Source organism: Biomphalaria glabrata, chromosome 14 (genome assembly GCF_947242115.1).
Source record: "Biomphalaria glabrata chromosome 14, xgBioGlab47.1, whole genome shotgun sequence".
In the NCBI taxonomy this organism is placed as follows: domain Eukaryota; kingdom Metazoa; phylum Mollusca; class Gastropoda; family Planorbidae; genus Biomphalaria; species Biomphalaria glabrata.
Window position 1 is genome coordinate 32,837,517 of NC_074724.1, and position 25,408 is coordinate 32,862,924.

General features: G+C 34.5%; 1 protein-coding gene across 4 annotated transcripts in view; it reads right to left on the bottom strand.

The window, feature by feature from the left end:
- Positions 1-219: 219 nt before the first annotated feature.
- Positions 220-25,408, bottom strand: part of LOC106057701 (23 kDa integral membrane protein-like) — a 102,808-nt gene continuing 77,619 nt past the window's right edge. For 2 of the 4 annotated variants that reach the window (XM_056009625.1, XM_056009626.1), the window contains exons 2-10: positions 20,999-21,123; positions 11,295-11,426; positions 9,910-10,006; positions 9,563-9,729; positions 8,513-8,587; positions 7,311-7,415; positions 6,390-6,461; positions 5,371-5,454; positions 220-3,945 (exon numbers count right to left, since the gene is read on the bottom strand). In XM_056009625.1, coding sequence (XP_055865600.1) covers positions 3,886-3,945; positions 5,371-5,454; positions 6,390-6,461; positions 7,311-7,415; positions 8,513-8,587; positions 9,563-9,729; positions 9,910-10,006; positions 11,295-11,351 — 717 coding nt within the window. In that variant the 5' untranslated portion in view covers positions 11,352-11,426; positions 20,999-21,123 and the 3' untranslated portion in view covers positions 220-3,885. Of the gene's footprint in view, positions 3,946-5,370; positions 5,455-6,389; positions 6,462-7,310; positions 7,416-8,512; positions 8,588-9,562; positions 9,730-9,909; positions 10,007-11,294; positions 11,427-20,998; positions 21,209-25,408 lie in introns of those variants that run through there. The other 2 variants (XM_056009624.1, XM_056009627.1) reach the window with 2 other exon arrangements.

Consider the following 25,408-nt stretch of genomic DNA (forward strand, 5'->3'; position numbering starts at 1 on the left):
AGCAGGTCGCAACTGGGTTTCTGTAGTCGTCTGAAACCCTGCATTCATCCTTAATTTTCAGGATCGAAGACATTGCCATTATTAATTATACAGTTATACAGATTATACATAGACACCCACACAAAGACTGAAAGATGAAGTGACTGATTGAATGACTGGAGGATGTGAAAGAGAAAGAAGATATTTTCAAACAAACAAAAAATAAAACGTCTTTTGAAATAATTTTATTGCAGTTAATTTATTTCTGTAAATATAAATTTGGTAAAGAAGGCAATTGAGCCACAGTTGACAAGCAAAGACAATAGTAAAACAATAACCCTATAAGTAGCCAATTTGTTTTAAAGCAATATTAAGGATTAAACTTGTCGACCAAGATGTTGGTTACAGATTTCAGCAGTTTAGAAATATTTATATAACAATAATGCAAAAGATATTAAGTTTATAATCACAAAGCATATGAAAGAAAAAAATATATGATTTTGTAAAGATATAAATTAATATAGTAAGCTAAAAATGTACAAATCAGGAATGTAATGTCTTGGAATGATAAAATTGGATGGGGTTAGGATTAGGGCTACTGAGCAAGAACCTTTCCAGACCAGAAGTCAATATACCACCAAAAAAACAATGTTTCACTCCATCTATATGCTCATAATAGAAATTTAAATCTTTTACCTCTGGTCTGCGCCCTAAAAGAGAAAAATTATAAACATTTTCGGACGGACTTACAATAGTTGCAAAAAAATAAATAGCAAAATAAATATTCCAGTTTTATGTCAACATGAGCTATGTGCAGTAAGATGTCATTTTGAAAAATGCAAAATTCTTGCATACCAATGAGGAATATATGTGAAGCTACCTCCAAGACTTTGTAGAAAGTCTAAACCCATAAATGTATATTTAAAACAGATATTTGAAGCCTACGTTGTATTATATATTTACTCAGCCCAATAAAGGAGTTTCCTCAAAAGGTTGTCTGGGTCTAAAGCGGGTACTGTACAAGTTATTCCAACAGAATAAAATACATTAAAAAATATGCCAATACTATCACAAAGTGAGACATATTTAACATGATGAACAAAATACAGCTATCTCCAAGAAATACAAAAATACAAAACTTTAAGATAAACATAGAATGATAACTAGGCAGACAGCATTTCCTAAGCTTATTGTATCTTTTCATAATAACATTATTTATAACCATTGAATGGTACATTAAACGCTTTGAGTTTCTAACAAAGAAATCTATACCCTTATATTGTATTTACCAAAAAAAATATTTTGACTAATTTTTTCATAAGTTGTATGATCTATTCCAACTATCTTGGGTTATAAAACATTATAAAGGAAATTGTTGGTTGTTTTTTGGTGTGTTTTTTTTTTTACATATTTTGGAAGTTCTTTCAGAATTAAGGATAATCTACCACCTAGTCCAAACCTCCGGTAGGACAATGGGAAATGTCAGTAGAAATAGAATGAGGGTTCATCAAGACGACTGAATGACAGTCCAGCAGGCATATCGAATGACCAGGCAGCAGGTCATTATGATATGATGTTTTTATAATAAAAGAGCAATGCCAAAGATAGCAAGAGAACAGAAGAGTACATCTCAGAGATTCAAGCAAGGGAAATAATATTAAAACATAAAAACATGAACTTCATAAGTGAAACTATTTTCAAATACGGTTTAAATTACAGTAAGCTGATAAATTTCAGGTCTATCTAAGCAGGAGAGTGGCGTAGCCTACAGAACATTTCCATAACGGTATAACCATATACATAAGTATGGTATCGTTTAAGACTGTGTCTCCATATATATATTATCAAAGTTTTCATAAAAAACATCCCTTAGATATAAAATACAAAAACAAAATTTTAAAAAATATCACAGACGCATAGCACAACAATCTAACAAGAGGGCAAACAATGTGATAAATGAAGACATTGTTGATGTGTAAAATAAACATCTCACAGTTTCATGTATATCCTACAAAGCTAAATATTTTCTTTTTTATTGGAAAATCAGAAGTGTAAAAAAACTTAATAAAAATACACAAGGAAATTACAAATATTCATTAATAAATTTTTTAAACATTTCCTAATTCCATATTAGAAGTGAAAGAAACTCCAGAAACCAAAAAAAAAAAAAATAAAATTGGATTTTTGGCACAAAGTTTCTTGCCATCATCAATATAATCCTACAATATTCCCACAAAAAAAAAATAATAGTCAACATAATAATACAGAAAAAGCAGGTAACAAGTAAAAAAAAAAAGCTGAAATGTAGGTCAATGTTGATTTAAGATAAGAGTGAAGATACCCCTTTCAGACCTTGCAATGTAATGGCGCAGATAATTTAGGTACATTAAAATTTAACTTTAAAATGTAATACAGTTCAAAGTGCTTTTAAAAAATCTCCCTAATTGTTTTTTTTAAATTTCAAGTTTAATACAAGATATTCAAACAGATGCTAAAATATTTTTCTAATATATTTTTTTACATTGTAACATCTATGAGAATATAAAATTGTGTCAAATAAAAGGCCTCAAAAGTATATAGTTACAAATTACTATATGTAGTGTTTATAAAAATTAATTTTTCTTACCATGAAATATTTAAATGGAGTTCTAATCAAAAATTAAAATGAACAATTACCCTGGATAATAATTTACATATTTTCTTTAAAAGATTTTAAATTTAATAATTTTAAAACTCTGTTAATTATAAATGACTAAACCAGTTCAGATTTACAATGAACTTTTTATCTATTTAGAAAAGTGTCTGTTTTGACTAAATTATGAGGAAAATGAAACAAATTCTTTTAAAATAAAAATATATTCACATACAATATAACCTAATTTAAAAAAAAAACAAAAAAACTTTTGGACTAGGCTTAAACACTTCCCTTCTTTGATATTAATCATTCTGAAAATACAATCATACGAAGCTCATTAAAATTAAATAAAGTACTTTTTTTATAATCCAGACACAATATTCACAAAATTACTTTCTGAATACATTTCAATATTTAGAAACTTTTTTCCTTCTTTCATAAATGTTTCTTAATATCTTTTAAGACTGCACGTAAAAAGATCAACAATAATTTGGTATTTATTAAAAGTTAATCATATTATGCACTTATTGAGTAAACTAAAGAAATTTTTGTCTTCTATATTTGGCACAAAAACAAATATAAAAAGACTAAAAAAACAATCTCATGAATTCGGTTTTTCAAGATGAAAAAAAGAAAAAGAAAACCCACCCCATCAAATTATGATATAGGTTCCCAATAGGCAAGAAGTAGTATATTAAAAGGTATGAATAAAACTTACATTCAACTTGCAAAGGACTAAATTGAAAAAAAAAATTAAATAAGCTATAACTACAATCTCATTACCTCTAATATAAAGTAATAAGGTAGAGATACAATACTATCTAGATATCACATGATTCACTTTTAATTATAATTAAATTATGTTTCATGTAAAGGAAATATTTCATGGGCCAACAAAATTGTATAATTCAGAACATCATAATCTTCAGAACATTATAATTACTATGTAAAAAAAATTGTAAAAAGATATGTATTCAAGCTTCAGATTAAAACAGAATGGCTCAAGAGATTTCAGTGAGGGGACTTTTGTTGTACTCCTGAATATGATTTTAAATATTTTTAAAATGCCTCCAAACTAGAAACTAAAAGAGAAGATGAAAATTGCAAATTTGAATTTAATCAGCTGAAACATAGGTCCATCAGACTTATAAAATTTGTTTTTGAAAATGAAGATTAGTAAATATGACTTTAATGAAGTGAAACACCGGTCCATCAGACTTTTAAAATTTGCATTTGAACTATGAATTGAATCAGCTGAAACAATGTTTCTTCTAGATGGGTAAAATTTTGTTGTTCTTGAAAATGTAGACAGCAATAACTACTTCAATCAGCTGAAAAGAGAAAAAAAAACTTTGGAATAAATTGTGTGTGTGTCTGGGTCTTTTAATATTTTTAAAAGCTTAATTATATATGGGCAATCTTTGATTTCATTTGATTTTTGATAGTACTACATAAAGATTTTACTAAAGAAAAAAAATATTAAACTATTTGCAACAAAATGGTTACCTGATGCCTTTAGAAGCAATACTATTTCTATGTATTTTCACACTTGCATAATTTTTCAAATAGAAATTTACCAAAATAGATATTTTGATATTTTTTTAAATCTATAAAATTCAAATCTTTTATATTATAATATATCTCAGACTAATCTGATAGAGGAAAGAAAATCTTTCTTCATTAACAGAAAATGTAGGATTCTAGTCTTTTAAAAATTAAAATGGATTTCCCATGTTTGGACTATTTATCATATCCAAATTTTATTAAGGATGGAACTAATTTATGTAAGCAGAAAATGTAATGCACAAACAAGCCATGACACGCAAGAAACAAAGTGGACTCTCATTAGTACAAGAATATGTAGTCTTTATACTTTTAAAAATGGAGTTTTAGATCTATCAACAAGAATTAACTTAGACAACATTTAACGCAATCTATGTCTTTTTAAAGAAAAAAAAAATAGGTATATTACTGATGAGTTTATCCTGAGATTGACACACTAAGGTCATTGTTACCTAAATAAGGACAGAATTAGGTTACAAGTTTTAGAACTCTTTGTTATCCCTGCAAGCAGCTATTACATCAGATTTAGAACTTCTATACATTTTAGAGTTATACGCTATATGTGCTTTACCGATTCCGATCCAATGCTGCATTTCTTTTTTTCAAACAAATAGCATTAAGATAAAAGGCATGCATTCAAAGCGTTTGGATGTGAACATGAAATTTATCTAACTTTGGACTCATTTTCTCAATCATGGTGCTAACTAGATTTCAAACAAAATATAACTTAATTAAACTGAACCATTCAGATTTAACATTTAAATTATGATATGCCCTTTAAAATTCATTTTTATATTCTTTAAGGTTATGTTTAGGATTTTGATTTACAGGCTTTCCTGTATAAGAAAATTGCAAAGTAAAAAGGGAAATGATAACTCAAAAGAAAAATTTGTTCAATTCTGGCTTCTTACCTTATCTTATATAATACAGACATTAGTTTTAAAAAAAAAATGATTATTTCCTATGTGTCATGCATTCAGTCATGCATATTAACTAATGACCTAAATTGGGCCAAGTCACTGGTTTTCCTGGCTAACTCAGGCAACCCATTCCATGCTCTTAATAGCACTAGGGAAGAAGGAGCATTTGTACAGATTTGTCCTAGCATATGGAATGAGGAATGTGTCTTTATCTTTGTGTCTTTCTGAGTATTTTATTAAATTCTGTGCCCTACATGTGCCTGATCAGCTTACCTGAAGCAGCAAGATGCCTCCGAGAGCCAGGCCTGCCCACAGAAGGTTGTCTTGTATGACATTGGTTAGCTTCGTGTAGCAACCCTAGAGAAAAATGACATTTGTTCATAACACGACAAATCCGATATTATTCTACTCTACTAAATAAACCAAGTAAGTATTAGCACCCTTTTAAAACCTTGTAATTCATAGGCAAAATGATGTAAAGGTCATCTGTTTTTGTGGCCAAGGTTAGTGATGGTGTCATGTGGCCAGCACAATGACTAACCGCCTTTACTTTTCCCTAACAAATGTCAGGCACCCATTAGAGCTGGATTGATTAAGTGGCACCCAAAGATTAAAAAAAACAACCTTTGTCTTCACTAGGATTTGAACCTGGGACCCTGATTTGTAAGCCAATGCTTTACCACTCATCCATCTCTCCTCTTTCAATAGTGTAATCCTTCTTAGATATTTTGGAAAATGAAATAGATGAGCCATGTTTTAATGATAAATGTCTGACACATTCCTAAAAGGATTAGAAAGTTCTAAACTGTAGGAATAAAACAATGTGTTCTTTATTATTGGGTAATCTGTCTAAGAAATGAATCATAGTTGTTCTAGGGCAGGAGACCAACTAATAGATCTACACATTATTATTATTAAAATTGACTAAATATTAAAAGCATAGAAAAGTATTAATGAGGCTCTATGTTAATAATATTTATGGTTTAATTAGTATTGAAGTATAAAATGTACTATAAACTTTTATTTAATACAAGAAAAAAAGTTTGGTTTGATCAAAATCAATGGATGACTGCCTGGTCAAGTGGTCCGCTCTTCGGACAGTTGATTCAATGATTCCAAATATAAGCAATACTATCCCATACTGCCCATCAAGACAGTTTGGACTAGGTCATAATAATATTCATTTATGATGAAAAGTCCTAGATTTATTTTACATATATATTTTATTAAGTCTGATATGAGAAGAAGATAAGTAAATTGTACTACTTTAATGTAATTGAGTAAATACTTACAATATCATAGCTCTGGCAAGTTTGTGGTTTTACAGTATAGTCAGTAGAATTGTCAACTCCGCAACATTCAAACTGTGTACACAATGAAACAAGATTGTTTTGGTGTAACACATACTATATATATATAATATAATATATTATTTATTTATTTATTTATTTAATATTGTTAAAGTACATTCCCTTTGAGATGTGGAATTCTCAATGTGAGATCAGGAATTCTCTAAGAATGTTTGAGAGTTCTAAAGAGATAAAGATTTGAAAAGAGAGTCCTGGACCTCTGAAAGGAAATGTAGTGATTTAATAGGCATTTCTAAGAAAGAGTTTTTAACCCTTAAAGTGCAGAGCTGTTTTTTGAATGAGTGCATACAAAATGGAATTAGAATTCTGATATTTAGAGGCTAAACTACCACACACATTTTAAGGGTTAATGTGACATTTTAAGTTTCTAATATTACTCTAATAAATATAATTAAAAATGGTTTCATCAACAATTTTAGATTTTTAGAAACTTGAAATCAATCAGCTTTACTACAAAAATTCAAAGACAAATTCACATTTAGCTTTTGAATTAGTTAATAGAACCAAATTTTAAGTCTTTTTGAGTCTTTTATCTTAACTAGAGCTTGGTCTACAAAGAATTATATCATCAAAAGTTTTGTTAAATTTTCCAAAACATAACTATAAACAGAACTGGCCTGATTTTGATAAACTTTTAAAGCTTTTTGCTTCATAGGGCATATTGTAATCAACATAAGGTAAATGTACCTTTGCTCTTACTTCAAAAAAAAAATATCCCTGGAACCATTTTTTGTGGGCTCTCGAGCAAGTGAGAGCCATAATCTATAGCTTCCTATATAGCTGACTGTATACTACTTTAAAGTTAAACTAATTGTTTCTCAAATAATACCATAACGTACTTACATAGACCTGAATCAGATTCATAGTTTGGCTGAAGGCATCGTTCGTGTCATTTTCTTTATAGTGTTTCAGTTCCTCCTTCAGTTGAGTTCTCACATTAGAGTGCAGCTAACCAAATATAATTAACAAAAGATTATACAAGAGTCAAATGTACTTAGACTCAGACTATATCAAAAGTTCTGTAAGTAAGACCAAGTTTTTACAACAAACTTTCAAAATCAAACATTAATGCTTGTTTGAAAAAAAAAATGATATTGCTTTCTTTTTAAGTAAAAATGAATACAGTAAAGAATAAGGAGCATATATTATTTTATATATACCCAAGCCTAAGAACATACCTTAATATTTCATAATAATTCAATCAATTGAAGTTCTTAAATTTTATTAATCAGATTACTATCACTTTTGTAAATACATGCATCTCATAGTTTCTTGTGTAAATTTGAATTCTTTTTTGTTTATATCTTTTCTAAGGTAGGTAAGGTAATTCTTTCAGACCATGAGATCTAAATAGTAGATAATGTATATAGCTCATCTTTTTCTATGGCTTTTTGTTAATGAGATTGTCATGTGGTCAGTACAATGACCAACAGCCTTTACTTCCTCAGTGTATGTCAGGTATCATTACAGTAGTGTGGACTAAGGAGCATTATAAAAAAAAGTTTAAAATTCTAGTCTTCATCGAGATTTGAACTTGAGATGCCAGGTATGACTAAGCTCTTAACCACTTATCCACCATGACTCTTTTCTGTCAGGCAGTTTCAGCAAGTATATATTAATATACTTATAGATCTAGACCAAGAAAATGGTGCGCAAAATGTTCCTCAGCATCTATTTATTTAACAATAAGCCTTACAGGCATAAAAACCTGCTGACAGTTGTAAGTTTGTCTAGACCTGTAGCCAAATATAATTTTTTAATTATAGGCCCACTTTGAAACATTGTAACGGTCAAAATAGAAATTTCTCATTGTGGCCAATTAGGAAGTATTTCTTTTCCCAAAGATATACATCAACTGTCAAATTTCTAGGAAAATCAGTAAATAATTTTCAAAAAAACTGTGTCCACCCACCCATTCTATTGTTTTTACTGCTGAAAAGTTTGCAAGCTGAAAAGACGAATTGTAAAAAAGTTTCACAATAGATGAGAGAATTGGATGTAGTTATGTTGGGATATGAGCAATAGAATAGCTACAGTCTACTTACTGGTGAGTCTTTGACAAAAAATAAGGAGCAGACAACTATCTCTGCAATCATCAGCAAAATCATCACCAGAGCAAACTGGATATAGAGGACAAAAATCAGGACATTATAATAATAATAATAATAATAATAATCTTTATTATCCATAAGGAAATTTGTCTTACAATTATAAAGAGTAAATTAACACTATTTCTAGATCTAGAGGTTATACCTAATAAATAGTTATAATCAGTTATATTTTATAAGCTACAAATTTAAAAAAAAAAAAAAATTAATAAAAAAAAAAAAAATAAAAAAAAAAAAAAAAAAAAGGATTGAATTATATACCCATCAATTTGTTAAACTTGTTGTGCATTTCATTAAATACTCAAAATCAAGAAAGTCGATAACCACATAAATGATTTAGGCAACCCATACCATGCTAGAATATTTTTTTAAAAAAATTTACTTTGAATATTTCCTGACATATCTGAGTATTTTATTTGGTTTCATTTTGTGTAACATAATGTTTTACTGATGTAGGCCTATACATTGTTTCTTTTTAAATTACCAGTACATTGTTTTGGAATGTCTTTTAACCTTTTTGTTAATGGTGTTATTCTAGATGATAGTGAAAATTCATTTAGTCTGAACCAATTATATAATGCAATGGAAGAAGTTTTAAAGTTTAAAGTTTTAATACTGCATGCAGGTATGATAGAGTAACATAAACAAATAACATATTGAACTTAGAACACCCCTTAATGGAGAGCTGCCTGATTTGGAAGCCTCTGTTTCATCTAAGATTAAGGACCGATTATCCAAGCTCTAGTAAATGAGGAAGTCGAGGAAGAAGAAACGCATAATTTCCTTGGGCCTATATAGACCAATATCCCACAACACTTTTTTTTTTGTTTCCATCTAAGATTACGATCGACAACTCATGCTATGTCTTTCCCTGTACATCAGTATTTGGTTTTCTCCCTTTAATAACAAGTCACATCGTGTTCACCATGTTTGGCATTAAATTTGTACTGCTAGAGTTCCCCCCCCCCCTCCTTTTTTTTTACTTACTCCGATGAGCAAAATTTTGCAGCAGGAAGAACAGGAACCACAGCATCCGAGAAAAGCCAAGATCGTGAAGATAATGCCTAAAATAAACAAAGCCAATCCAACTTCGTGAACCATTGGGACATTTGCTATGTCGTCCGCACTTTTTGGGAAAGAATAGCCAGCCGCGTCTGTGAAATACGTGTCGCACAATTAGTTACCAAAGTTTGAATAATTTATAAATTTCTTGTATTATTAATCATAAAAATTAGCATTTAAAAAAAGGCAGCATGTTGAGAGTTATTTATAATTCATCTCAACGTTCAAGGTTTATAATCTATATGCCTTAAGGCTGGCTTAAGGCTTTTTACCTGCAGTCTCCTTAGCAGTTTTATACAACGTTTGCAGGATTGTCCCTGGGACAAACGCCAACAAAGCACCAACCGCTGTGAAAGCCAAGCCTATAATCTGAAAGATATTTATAAAGGTGTTACTTTCAAAGTATGAGTATATTCATCCTATTAATTCATTTTTATGGAATTAAAGGGTAATGTGGCCGCAACCAAAGTTTGTCAAAAGAATATTTCCAAATCTAATAGTAAAATAGTTAACTTAATTTCTAAATCTAATTGTATATTAGATCAATTGATAAACACATCCTTACAGTCAATCCAGGTAGACCCAAAAATGCATTAGTTAATTAGATGGATGGTGAGACAGAAAAATGTAGACCTTAAAAACTTAAAACATGCGAAACGAAGATTTGAGAGACAAAGACAGAAGACAGAAGGTTAAAGAAGGAAACAAAAAGTAAGAGTGAACGAATTAGAGAGTGAGAATAAGGGAAACACAGAGAGATAGAGAGAGGGAGGGAGTGAGAAAGGGAGAGAGAGGGAGAAAGAGAAGGAGAGAGAGACTGAGAGAGAGAGTAAGATGGGGAGAGATGGTAAAAGAGGCATAAAGAGAAGGAGGGAGAGAGAGGGACATGGAGAGAGAGTAAAAGAGGGATAAAGAGAAGGAGAGAGAGGGAGAGAGAGTAAAAGAGGGAGAAAGAGAAGGAGAGAAGGAGAAAGAGAAGGGGAGAGAGGAGGGAGAGAGGAAGAGAGAGGGAAAGAGAGGGGGAGAGAGGGAGAAAAAGAAGGAGGGAGAAAGGAAGAGAGAGGGAGAGAGAGGGAGAAAGAGATAGATTGACAAGAAGAAAATTAAAGGGAGATAAAGATGCAATGATTGAATAAGAGAAAGATACAAGAGAAATGTAAGTTGAGAGAAAGAAGGGCAGTGTTTGTGTGTGTGAGAGAGAGAGAGAGAGAAGGATTATTAATGTTTACAGTTTACAATTGGAGAGTGTGACGATGAGGGAGAGTATGTGAGATGAGGGAGAGTATATGATTAGGGAGAGTATGTGAGATGAGGGAGACTATGTGAGATGAGGGAGAGTATGCGAGATGAGGGAGAGTATGTGAGATGAGGGAGAGTATGTGAGATGAGGGAGAGAATGTGAGATGAGGAAGAGTATGTGAGATGAGGGAGAGTATGTGAGATGAGGAAGAGTATGTGAGATGAGGGAGAGTATGTGAGATGAGGGAGAGTATGTGAGATGAGGGAGACTATCTGAGATGAGGGAGACTATGTGAGATGAGGGAGACTATGTGAGATGAGGGAGACTATGTGAGATGAGGGAGACTATGTGAGAGATTGAAAGAAAAAAAAAGAGTCCGTGAGAGTAAAAAGAAGTCACACAAAAAAAAAGACTCACCATAAACACTATGTTCAAGACGATCAAAACCGTTTTCCCAAGACACAAGAGCGCCATTGTGCTGGACCTTCTGTTGTCTGTCTAGGAGAATAGGGCCCTTGGCTAGAAAACCTTTGAAACGAATGTCGGCACCTGAAAGAGGGTTTAAAAATTAGTATCATCGTTCTATATATAACCATACAATTATTTAACAAAGATTGGAAAGTTAAATGTCAAAGTTAATCTTTGAGGATATGTTTTTAATGAAAACGTCAGCTGGGCAGACGTGATGTTTGTAGGTTCTACAATAAGATATAAAGATGAAAAGAGATGTATGGAGATCAAATTATCTTTGAAGTATTAGTTTTAGAACTGTCACATGAAATCTGACATGGACACTTCTAATTCTTGACATCCACCTACATCTTTTGACTGCATTGTTTTTTCTCATTTTCTTATGTTCTCATTTCCTTGTCAATCACTAAAGAACTTTATATAACCCTCCATCTTGCCGATATTCCAGAAAGCCCTGAGGTATGCGTTTTATGAAGTGAGAACCCTTTCATAAACTTTAATTGGTGTTATATAAAAAGGGCATGCACTTATCTATACGAATTATAACATTTTCTGATTAAAAGAAAAATGTTATTGAAATTTAACCCTATCAGGGCAGAGAAGTACAAATGGGAAAGTTAAAAAAATTCTTTCTGAACACGGAAAATAATTACGGAGAGATAGAGTTAAAAATAACACATAAACATGTATTTAAAATATACTCCTTATTCCCAAGTGCTATTAGAGCATGGAATGGGTTGCTTGAGTTAGCCAGGAAAACCAGTGACTAGGCAGCTATTATTAAAGCGCCAACCAACACCAAGACACCATATACATCTATATGATGATCTACCTTCCCACCATGATAATGAAAAACTTATTCTTCAGATGTATGTTCACAAATAATAATTCTAGTATTTTAAGGATTATGCATAACGAAGAATACCACAATGGCATACATTGTTTGAAAAAGAAAAGCTATAATTTAAGAAATACTAGGCTATGCGGTAGCCCACAGTAGAAGGAGTAAATATCAATAGCAAGTGATTTTTTTTTTCCTGAAGCTAAGAATAGTTTATTTCTTGTTGATATTTAATACTTGTGACATCATAATACTTAAAAGAGTTACACTCTGTAGTATTTTTAGAATACCTCTACTCACAACTAATCAACCAGCAGATAAAGTGGTATGTGTGGTTGAGTGGGAATGTGTGGAATGTGTGTTTGAGAGTGGGCTGTGTGGTCGAGCGTGGGATGTGTGGTTGAGCGTAGTAAACCTGTAATAAAAGTCCACTTGTTACTAAAAATACTTATTACTAAAAGCATGCCATATTATACAAGAAAGAAACAACAAATAAAATAAATTAAATTTTACTTCGTTAAAAAATAAACTATTGAATATGTATATTTTTAAAACCACAAAAATGACAATTTAGAGAGTTTACGCAATGTAGTAAATCCGTAGTAAATTACGAGCAAGTTTTATAACAACGACTGTGTTGCCAACTGTAAGATTTAAAGTTTTGTCGGGAAAAAAATCGAAAAAAATAATCAGCAAAGAAAATAATAAAAAATAAACGTAAAGTTGCTGGCCCTTCGAAATATATATTTATCTCTATTGTGGGGTCCTCTTTCTTGTAGAGCTCCTGGGCTATGCCCAGCCTGCCCAGTGCCCTCCCTTAAATTATGGGGGCTGATTTTTACCTCAGTTATTGAGATTTAACCATGTCTATTACAAAGGTTAAGACCCTGGCAAACAAAGCACTTGAATGGGTTTAAGGGTTATATGAGGTAAAGGGAGTTTAAGTCAGACTTGGAGAGGGCTTTCAGAGAGAGTTGTTGGAGTTGGAGTTTATAGCCTACTGTGATGTGATTTTGTTATCGAAGATAGGTAGTCTGAGATTTAACTATCTTGGTTTCGGGTTGATCTGATGATACACGTAGTTCAATAAATTCTCCATTAACTATCTGATTGAGTTCAGTCTAATTAAAGAGTGTTCCACAATGTCCCTGTGTTTCTGACGTCAAAAGTCTGTGCTGGGGGCGCTTGGAGCTGCTCGCCTACGATCCAACCCCCCCCTAGACAACGACCTTCACAACCACCCATGGCAACACCTACATAGAGTGGGTTTGTGACATCTGATCCCCAGCGTTTTTCTGCAGCATTTACTGTCAAATGTGCGAATTCTTCTTTCAGCCTCAGCGTTCGGTGTCCGACTTTTTAAAATCATATACTGCTGTACATTATTAAAACGTTATGGGAAAACACAGCAACAGTAACAGTTACTTAAGGGAAGCATTGTGTTGGAAACAGTGAGTCTCCCACAGTCATAAAGTTGCAGTGACATCGTAAAAAGAGTGACACTCAATAGTGATTGTCAATTAATGTCATTTTAACTTTAAAAAAAACCCCACACAAATCGATTTTTGGATCTATTCCAAATGACATTGTCAAAATGCAAGGGAGGGAATGTCTTCCTTATTTAGCAGAAGTGAGAGAGTTTGTTGCTTATTTCAACTGCAGGTACCTGTATCACAGCAGACAGCCTAAGTCTAATTTAGTTGGTTAATTATGTTAATAAAATCAATCCGGTATATAGTTGTTTTTTTTTTGTTTTGTTTTGTTAGTGGTGCACAGTTATGTGGAATTGTAAGCCTCGCAAGTGAGTGGGTTTAATGTCTTCTGCGAAACTGGACTAGAAAGGGACATAATTCTTTCCTGTAATCATAAAACACCAAATATGACTTTCGATTTACATATATACGATAAGACTTGATCAAATTCAAAGAAACAAACTTTCGAATTTTTTTAATGTGATTGTAAATAGCGTTTAAAGGTGGAATATTTATGAATTTACATGCTACCTTACATAATGATGCTACATGCAGAAATCGATTAATTACTGCTTCGTACAGTTACTGCTACTTTAACTGCTACATTATTTGTATGATTTACTTATACCACGGGGTACACTACAAAAATTGCTACAGGGGCGCCAACAAACCAGATTTCGCGCTTCCTTACATTATGTGCTATGTCTTCATATGTTCTAAATCACACCAAGTGCACAATGCCATCAGTGCTAAATGACATTATGTGCTAAATTACATTAAAGGGCTAAATCTTAACATATGCTAACTTACCAAAAGTGCTACCTTCCATTAAGTGCTAAATCATAGTATGTGCTAAACGACATTAATGTTTCATTGCATTTAGTGCTAACTTTCCTCACGCGCTACACTACATTAAATGCTACATTGCAATAAGTGCCAAATCTCATTATGTGCTAAATGGCATTAAATGCAAAAATTGCATGAAGTATTTCATTATAAGAAATGCAAATTTACATTAAGTACTACAAAACATTTAGAGCTCTATTTGAGTACGTATGTATATAAGCTTACAAGGAAAGAACCAAACAATTGTGGCCATATATCTTAATACTGCAAGATTTATCTTCATTTTCAATGTAAAACAAAATTAAATAATAACAACTAATTGTTTGTTTGTTTTAAATTGATGCACGTGTTGTCATTAAGTACTACAAAACATTTAGAGCTCTATGTGAGTGTGTATGTATATAAGCTTACAAGGAAAGAACCAAACAATTGTGGCCATATATCTTAATACTGCAAGATCTATCTTCATTTTCAATGTAAACAAAATTGAATAATAACCACTAATTGTTTGTTTTAAATTGATGCAAGCGTTGTCATGGACACTGAAATTTTTGTGCAAAGTTGAAGCTTGATTCAAGAACGGGAAGTCGGAGAAATCACGTGTGCAAGATTTGAACCAGACAGACAGAGTGAGGTGATAAAAGCTTTATAAAAATGACGTGCTATATAGCACAACGAGCTAGAAACTCCATGCAGAAGACCTCTTTGTTACTCATAGGACTACCAACAACAAACTGTTAGGGTCACGTGATCGCCACTAACTTCACTCGTCTGCTCGTCCTGTCAATACCAAACAGTAATGCATGTGGGGGGGGGGGAGCAGTGTGGTGGGGGGGGGGGCAGTGACGGTCAAAGAATGGGTGCCTCCTTGCATTAGCTAGCATGATACAATAGATTTATGCCTCTAGCTTTTTTTTTTATATATTGGCTCTAATAAATTCCCAGCAGACAATGGGTCTGCTTCATAAGTGACGACTATAAAAACATGTAGGTTACTGCTGGGTCTACACGACCCACGCGAAATACTGCATTTGCCCAGGGTCCAGCGTAGTACCAAGTCCGTCTCGAATCCACGAGTGTGTTTTTTTTTTATTGTAATAGGCATAAGCCTCTTCACATTTTGATGCCCCAGAGAATGATTAGCTGAGGGATTTAAACTGCTGAACAAATTAAAGAATTACAGTTAAAACAAATAAAGTCTTCTGGCATTGATGTGAGTCTCGTGAAGAATAAATTATTTATGTTTAAAACAGTGGACAAAAAAAAATGTGCGTGTCGCTTGTTGTTTATCTGTTGTCAAGAGCAACAAATCTGACGTAACCTAAGAATAATACATGAGCCAAAAGTCAAGGATAATAACCTTTACTCTATGAACTTTAAGTTTAGACAGAGTTGTCATTCTTTGTAAAAAAAAAAATTAAAGACCTCATTAATTGCGTTGGGCTAGACCTGGCATTGTCTGACAAACAGGGCGATCAACTGAAACTTAATGACATTACAAGACATTAGACTCCTCCCTGCGTCATTTAAATCAATAAATAGGGGAATGCAGCCATGATCACTTCCCCCCTCTCCGGCTGCCTCAATGTCTTCCCATTCGAGGTTTGTGTGTTGTTTTGTTCTCTATGCATTAAGAGACATGTTTTATATGCATTACTATCTGGTGACAACTCAACACAAAAGCAAGCAAAAATAGCAAATCCTTTAAAAGAGTAAAAAAAAAACTTAACAAAGGGGATGAACTCCCAACTTCCCAAACTGTGTTCCCGAATAGGTGACGAACTACTGGAATAATTAACTAGTAGGCCACCAGGTGAATTCATCTCTTTAATCAATAAAACAAAGTGTTCCGTTAAATACTCAGAATGTTCGAAGTGTTCCTTTATCGAAAAAAGTTTGGGAAACACTGAACAAGAGAATGTTTATAAGACAATCAAGTTGATTGTTGGCACAGTTCAAGAGCAAGTGAAACAAGTATATAGGTCCTATGGGTCACGTGATCGTCAGGGTAGGCTTGAGTTCAAACAGCTTGACATTTGAAAAGCTGTTAACGTCTCCTTTCTTTCTTATGTGGCTGCCTACCAGATCATTAACTTTCCCTTTCTCTTTCTCTCTCTCTCTCTCTCTCTCTCCGTTTCTCACTTCTTCTTTCTCTCTTTCCATCTCTTTCTTTCTTATTTCTCTCTCTTTCTTTCTCTCTATCATAATCTCCTTTTGTCTCTATCTATCTGCCTCGTCATTTTCTAGCTTTCTTTCTTTCCGTCTCTCTTTCTCTAGTCTTTTTTTTATCTCTCTTTCGCTCTATCCCTATCTCGCTCATTCTTTCTCATTCTTTCTTTTCCCTTTCTTTCTCGGTATACTTTACAATCGAACTTTTTCTTGAATTTTGAAATAAATATTTTTTTTTTCAAGAACTTTGAACACCAAAAGTAGAGCCTATTTTGAACTCTATCGTTCTTACACTGTTTCAAGCGGCTACATCAAGCCAATAACATGTAGCATAGAAAGTCTAGTGTTTACTATAACTTTCATTCTTGCACACTTTTTACACTGTAATCTACAGAGACATAAGTTTCTTTGAACAATGGATTTTTTTTTTCTGTTTATTAAAATGTCTAATCATAATAAATCTAGGAAATAACCCCAGATAAAAAAAACATTGTTTTAATTTAGGTCAGTGGAGGGGACGCTTTATCGTTGGAGATTTCAAAGGCGTGGTCTTGACACTTGTCATAATCTACAATAATCAGTCATTTAAATAAAAGCGAACAAAAAAGGTCGAGTGTTTTTACTTTGTAAAGGTGTCAGAAGCACTCCCGCAAGGTAAGTTGCTGGATCAGTCATTTGTAGTAATGGTGGGATGATCCATTGAATGAGAACAGACACAAAATAGAGCAGTGAGATTCATAACAAACGAATATTCACATTTGACTAGAGTAACACCTTTAGTAAAATCATTAAATTTAGAAAGTCTTCAGAAATAGAAGACTTTAAAGTAAAGTAGAAATTATACATAAAACGATGAACCATAATCTTCAAATACAAAAACAAAATCTAATAAAATACTCAGACACAAAGATAAAGGCACATTTCTCGTCCCATATGCTAGGACAAATTTGTACTAATACTTCTTCTTCCCTAGTGCTATTAGAGCATGGAATGGGGTTGCCTGAGCTAGCCAGGAAAACCAATGACTTGGCAGAATTGAAGTCATTGGTTAATATGCATGACTGAATGCATGACGCGTAGGACGTAATCATCTTCTTCTTTGAAGTAACGTCTGTATTATATAAGAAATGTCTCCTGAATGGTATCGACTATAGACTACGATATGTCTTAATTTGCAAAGGCTTTAAGAGAAAGTTGAAGATTTAATATTGACTTCTTTCTACTAAATAAAATCCGTGAATATTTTCAGGTTTGTTAAAATAAGCTTCCGCTACTAATGAAGTACACAGCATGTTAGAATGGAACTTCCTTAACCTATAAACTTTATGTGTTTGCCTACATGCTAAACCTACTGATCTTAAAACCTGGTCAATGCGCATCTATATTCTCGATGATTCTAGGACGTTTTCTACCTATCCAACAATTTTCTAGTGGGTCAGACCTTGTCAACTCTATTTTTTTTCTTTTTCTCTGATGATGATTGTGTAACCGACGTAGATTGTATCTAGATCTGGAGACTGTATTGATCTATCTCAGCGGTTCTCAACCTTTTATGCTCGGCGACCCCTTTTTACTATCCCCCACTCTGCCTCGACCCCCCCACACACACACACATACAGCAATTCCATATTTTCGATGGTCTTAGGCGACCCCTGGCAAATTGTCAATCGACCCCCAAGGGGGTTGCGACCCACAGGTTGAGAACCCCTGATCTATCTTGTAAAGTCTAAGTCTAATAAAATACTTTTTAAAAAGGCTAGTAGTTGATTCTAGCTAGGGCTAGACCTTTATCATCTATTATTACTAGATTTACTAGTAATCACCAACTCTAGGACTAGATCTAGATGTAGAAACAAGTCGGCGATTCGGCCATTGGGCAGACTGGGCTCTATAGCTTTGATCAGCAGCCAGTCTAGGAGACGCAAACTCCGATATAATACCTACGGCTATCTGTTGTTCACAGCCGTCTCAGACTTCTGTGCTACTGTGGACTGCATTCAGTTGAAAGAGTGGTATTGGTCTGCGCGAGCCAATTATCACTTTAAAAATACTCTGCGCAGGCTGAAAGCAATGCAGTAATTAGCCCACAAATGACTAGTCCTAAACGAGTCGATAAAAAGGATACCTCTCAAAGTCGCCTGCTGGAATGTCCACACACCGCAGGACCAAAAGAAAATCTGCTGCCGAGGACTAACGCAGACGGCGAAAAGAAAATCTAAATCGACCACCTGCGGACAATGGTTATGCTTGCCCTGGATGTGGCAAAAATATGTAGGTCACAGCTGGGACTGCGCAGCCACGGGAAATATTGCATTCCTCACTAATCTTCGGACTCGAAGACTAGCCTTATTATTATTATTATTTTTCCAATGTAGCCTTATTTTATTTTTTTTCCAATGTAGGCTACATCTGGCTAAGAAGAAAGCTACGTTAAATGAAATTCAAACAAGGCAGAAATCTAGTTTTCGTAAGATCTGTTTCTTTATCGAAGTCTATTTCTATTTTTAATGTCTTAACTTTTTTTAAAGTCTATCAAGTAACTTTTGACCAGCTTTACACAAGTCACGAAGCTAGTCATTTTTTTGAACCTCCTGTAAGATTTATCCAGTGAACATTTGAATGAAGACTCAAGAAAAACACATAGAAATAAAGATAGATTAAGGATTAGATTAGATTAAGATTAAGATTAAGATTAAGGATTGGATTAGATTAAGATTAAGATTAATATTTAGATTAGATTAGATTAAGATTAAGATTAAGATTAAGATTAAGGATTAGATTAGATTAGATTAAGATTAAGATTAAGGATTGGATTAGATTATATTAGATTAAGATTAAGATTAAGATTAGATTAGATTAGATTAGATTAGATTAGATTAGATTAGAGTAACACCTTTAGTAAAATCACTACACCTAGAGACACTTAAGGACAGAAGAAAAAAAATTAGGCAGCCATTATACATAAAACACTTAACCATAATTTACAAATAGAAAAACAAAACTTTATGAAATACTCAGAAAGACACAAAGATAGAGACATATATATTATTCCCTATGTCATAAATTCCTACAATTGTTCTTCTTCCATAATGTCATCGGAGAATAAAAGGGGTTGCCTGAATCAGCCAGAAAACCAACGACTGAGAAGAGCTAAGTCACTGATTCACATGCATGATTAGGTTTGGCACAGGGGCACGCATGGGACGTAATTATTTTCTCTTTTGAAACAAAATTTGTCAGTTTCTAAAATAAATACGAAAACTAGATCAAATGAGAATGAGCGATATTCGTAATATCTGATTGCCAGTTGATTTAGAACTAGATTTATATATGTGTCAATCGACACAGGGTACGCGTGGGACGAATCTCTTGAACCCCTTTTAGGGGATTGTCTTTGTCTGGAGATTAAAACGGAAACGAAAGTAGATTTTCGCTGTAACCGGAAGTCCATTTCCGAGAAAAGTTCAAATATTCGAGATAGGAATTGCTCTTTGTAGCGCCAGCATTTGAAAGCTGAGAGCAGATGCAACCAATCAACGGCTCGCTTATGCAGGGGACAATCATTAGTTGTAAATAGTCGTAATATATATATATATATATATATATATATATATATATATATATATTATATGTATGTATGTATTTATGGTACGAGTATTTCGGCTCTGCTTCCATAGTTCCAGGAACTTGAATAAGTCTCCAATTTGCACCTTCTCGGTTTTCACCTGTGGCTGTGTCTACATGTTAAAACATGCATTTCGCTTTTAAAACTCGTATTTGGGTGCTAAGCAAGCACGATTTTATACTTTCTTTTAAAGAGGAACATTTTTGAGTATTTACAGTAAGTTACGTTATTATCCTACCTTAATATTGTATACGAGAGAGCGAAGAAGATCCTATCTTATAAATTACAGTAGTTCTACTCTTACGGATGTGTTAATCTAGTTGCGCAAGAGCTTCAACCCTTCTAAGTCGTTGGTTTTCCTGGCTGATTCAAGCAACTGCATGGTCGAATGGCAGTAAGGAAGAAAGAACACTTATAAGAATTTGTCCTAGCATTTGGAAGAAGAAATGTCCCTTTATTTTTGTATTTAATAAACTTTCTATGAAAGAATAGGTTAAACTAGCCCCCAAAAAAAATTATTTGTGAAAAAAATCTATTTTTAAACTTTTTCAAACTACCATTCTCTCCAATATTTTAATTTAAAAAAAAAAAAAAACTTATTTAAAATTTTTATAAAAGGGAAACTTTTTTTTTTTGTAGACAAATACAAACAAGTTTCTTAGATCTATTTTTACAAAAAATTCTTTGTCAAACTTACCAAACGAATAAAAGTTGTGTTCCTGTTTCTTTTCAAAGTAAAGTTTCTCTTTGTTCTGGTATTGCCGTCTGGTAGAAATCAAATTCAGCAATGTCAAAAACTGTGTCGATATATTATCTTGGAAACTGAAAAACGACAACCAACAAAAACATGTTACTATCCTCTCAGCTGAGACTTAAGGCACTGAATTAACAAACGAGCTGAATCGAGCTTCTCAGAACCACGTTGTTATATACACCCAGGAGAGGCGGGCCCAAGCTGGCGGGGTGGGGGGGGGGGGGGCTGAAGGGAGGGGGGTAATGCGTCATGGCAGCACTTTATATAGAAGTCATCGACACGATTTTTTTTTTTGTACACAATCGAAGTAATTGGCAGAAGTGGCGTGCCAGTAGATGGGACTGACCTAGTTTCTCTGCTTCAACTGTTTTGTTGTATCTGAACCTTGTTTTACGGAGAAATATATCCCCCCCCCCCCTTCCCTTTTACGGACTCTTTACCCTCATCAAGCGTTTCTCAAACCGTGGGGCGCAAGGTCCTTATCTGGAACCCCTTTGTGTTAAGAGCTAAATGCTCAGCTCGTGAAAATAAAGAGGGAAGTTTGTTGTGAAGGTTGACCTGTCCTGGTACAAAGAGTTACCTGAACATGCACCAGATCTCTCTCTCTCTCTCTCTCTCTCTCTCTCTCTCTCTCTCTCTCTCGTATCCTTGTTGGCTAAAATGCAAAACCCGACATTTCGCGAGAATGCGGTCTGTTGCGTCATCGCCCACTATGCCATGGCGGCATCGTGTGTCCTGCCAAGGGAGGCTAAAATTGATCTGTTGTTGTTTTGTTTTTTCTTAGGGCCACTAATCATGAATGCGATTTCTATGTACTTTCATACTTTTTAAAAAATGAAATCATAACCAGAAATTGTTAACCACAATCGATAAGGTTTTTTACAATGTTACATGAGTGCATATTTATAAGCAGTCCTTTTTTTAACGAATAAAATGTAGGTGCCGGTACTCAGTGATGGATTGCCTAACTTTTAACTACTAATGAATTAATAATAAACGTTGAAATACAAGAAAAGTAATAATTTTTTCCCCACATAGAAAAAGGTGCCGGTACGCCGTACCGGTGCGTACCGTCACAAAAAAAGCACTGTTTATAAGTAACGGACTTTCCCTTAGAATTGAAGATTATTTTGTCTTAGCGGCCAAGCCCAAACCCAGCCAAGCCCAAACCCAGCCAAGCAAACCCAGCCAAGCCCAAACCCAGCCAAGCCCAAACCCAGCCAAGCTGTACCTCGGAACGTTTAGGCTAAGATGTCATCCTCTTCCATTCTGTAGCAATATTAGAAACATATAAAAACCAGCAAAACCTTGGGAAAAGAAAAGGGTGGGGAGAGAAATGGCAGAAGACAGGTTTCGAACCCGAAACTATCGAGACGACAGTCAAGAGCTCATACCACAAGACCAGGCAGCCATTCGTTTGACAAGTGACAATTTACCAGTGCCATGAAGCATGTCTTCTTATCTTCTTACCTTATATGATACAGACGTTACTTCAAAAAAGAAGATGATTAGGTCCTACGCGTCATGAATTCAGTCATGCATATTAACCAATGACCTAAATTCTGCTAAGTCACTGGTTTTCCTGGCTAGCTCAGGCAACCCATTCCATGCTCTTATAGCACTAGGGAAGAAGGAGTATTCGTACAAATTTGTCCTAGCATACGGAACGAGAAGTACAGCTTGGCTGGGTTTAGGCTTGACCGCTAAGACAAAATAATCTTCAATTCTAAAGAAAAGTCCGTTACTTATAAACAGTGCTTTTTGTGACGTTACGCACCGGTACGCGGTACCGGCACCTTTTTCTATGTGGGGAAAAACGAAGAGAAGTTCCAGAAATTCAACAGGATTCGATCTTGTGACATCCAGTTCCAGAACCAAAACGATTTACCCCTTGATTTTCCCGCCCGTGACACTGACCCTGAATTCAGTTCCTACTCCAGGCTGCTGCTTTCCACCTTAAACGTCATAGTTTTTAAGTATTATGACATCCGGTACCAGAAAAATTCGTCCAGATCCTACGACACCTTTACAGTCAGTCTAGTTGCTGCATTAAAACAGAAGAGGGAACAACAGAGTTTTTTACAATCGAGACAGGTGTTAGACAGGGGTGCATCTTATCTCCCTTCCTTTTCCTCCTAGCCATCGACTACATAATGAGGAGAGCAATGAACCAGACTGCCTTTGGTATTCCATGGCATGAACAACTCCAATTGACGGACTTGGACTTTGCTGATGATGTTGCACTACTCGGGGCTACAAATAAATGCATTCAAGAAATGACGGAGAGCCTAGACAGAGAGGCACCCAAAATTGGCCTCCGCATAAACTTGGATAAGACTAAAATTATGCGAGTGGGATATAAGGCAAAGGGTGTCCCCGTCAGACTTGGCGAGTCAAAGCTTGAAGAGCTGGACAAGTTCACGTACCTTGGCAGCATCATAACAAATGATGGAGATGCTTACCATGATGTAGCGTGCCGAATAGGAAAGGCAGGGAGCATTTTCCAAAGGCTGCAGCCTATTTGGACTAGCCAAGCCATTGGACTCGAGACAAAAATACACCTTCTCAACACAATCGTCATTCCAACTGCTACATATGCATGTGAGACATGGAAGTCATCTGTCAAAATTGAGAAAAGACTAAATGTGGCTCAACAGAGATGGCTGAGACGGATTTTGGGAGTCAGTTACACAGACCGGATCTCAAACAAGGAAATCCTTTGCCGAACTGGGAGTCGAACACTTAGTGAGGTTGTGACTGAGCGTCGCATGAGGTTTGCGGGACATGTTCTACGTCAAAATGAATTACGCACACCAAGAGTTGCGATAACATGGAAGCCAAAACGAGGAAAGCGCAAACAGGGACGTCCTCGTATTACCTGGCGACACACCTTCATGGAGGACCTCAGAACAGTGGACACCAGATGGGAAGAGGCTTCAGACATTGCCAGTGACAGATCATTATGGAGACAGCTTGCCGCCCAATGCGCCGAACGGCGCGGGAGGACCTAAGTACTAAGTAAGTAAGACATCCGGTAACAACTGGAGATAACGCTGTCAGCACCTGAGTCATCGGTGTCTAAGGGATGGTAACTCTCGTCAAACTCTATGTGGTTACCTCTCTTACTTTATTTAGAAATCTATTTTTAGTACTATTGTGTCATGTGTTCAGCGTAAAAGATAGTCATCTATATACCTATACTGGTCCTATACGGACGTAATTGTTACGAATGAGTGATAGCCTGTTTCAAAACGTGCTGTTAACCATTGTAAACAAAACAGAAATAGGCAGAAAAAAAAACGCAAAATTAGTATAGACGAGATTAAAGGGTGTGGGTGCTATAGAAGAATGGAATGGAGCCAGATTAATCATTATAGTAAGCCTCAACACTGATCGGGAGCGCGGTGGCTGAGTGGTTAAGCGCTTGGCTTTCCACCTGGGATCCTGGGTTCGAATCTCGGTGAAGACTGTGATTTTGAATTTCGGGATTTTTAGGGCGCCCTGAGTCCACCCAACTCTGATGGGTATCTGACTTGGGGAAAGTAAAGGCTGTTGGTCGTTGTGCTGGCCACAATCTGTTTAGAGTTTAATTTGATCTACTAATAAACTCTTTTTAACTTGTCAAACTACATACACAGCAGAATGTTATAAATCAAATTAAACCATCCTTTCCATCGTAAATATCAATTTTCTGCTAAGTGCACAAGTCAGTCAAGGCAAATGTGGGTAGTACCACTGTCTCCGTCTTCTTCTTTCTCGTTCTCATTGTTATGTTGGAGCGTTCAGATGTCTAGACCAGTGATGCCTAGCCTAATTCGACCTGCGGGCCATTTTAATTTCCGACACTAGTGTCGCGGGCCACATGACCAAAAAGATACAAAAACGTAAAGAAATGGAACTAAAACTATTTCATTAGAAACCCGTGGATCTAGAACTTACATTAATTAGTGAGGTGTTTGAAGTTTATCTTCTTTTCTACCCTTCAGAGAAATGGCTTCAATTCTCTACTTAAAATGTGAGCAACATTCTATCTAGCTTAATTACCGACTCATTTTCTTATCATCTCTTTTTGGCAACTATTCAATCCTTCGATCTCTAGGCGTAGTTTAACAATATTTTATTAGCAAATCAAATCAAGAATGCTGCCATATTTGTTTGTTTGTTTTTTTAAACAGCCACACTTTCTTAACACATAAAATACATTGGCTTATTGTCATGTTCCTCAAAAAAAAAGTAAAGATCCGTTCACTTTTCCAGTTAGATTATACATCTAGTCCAATTTCATAAACTCAATGTTAAAGGTCATGGTACCAATCCATCAGAGAAAAAGTTAGGGCCCTAACGTATGTAAAA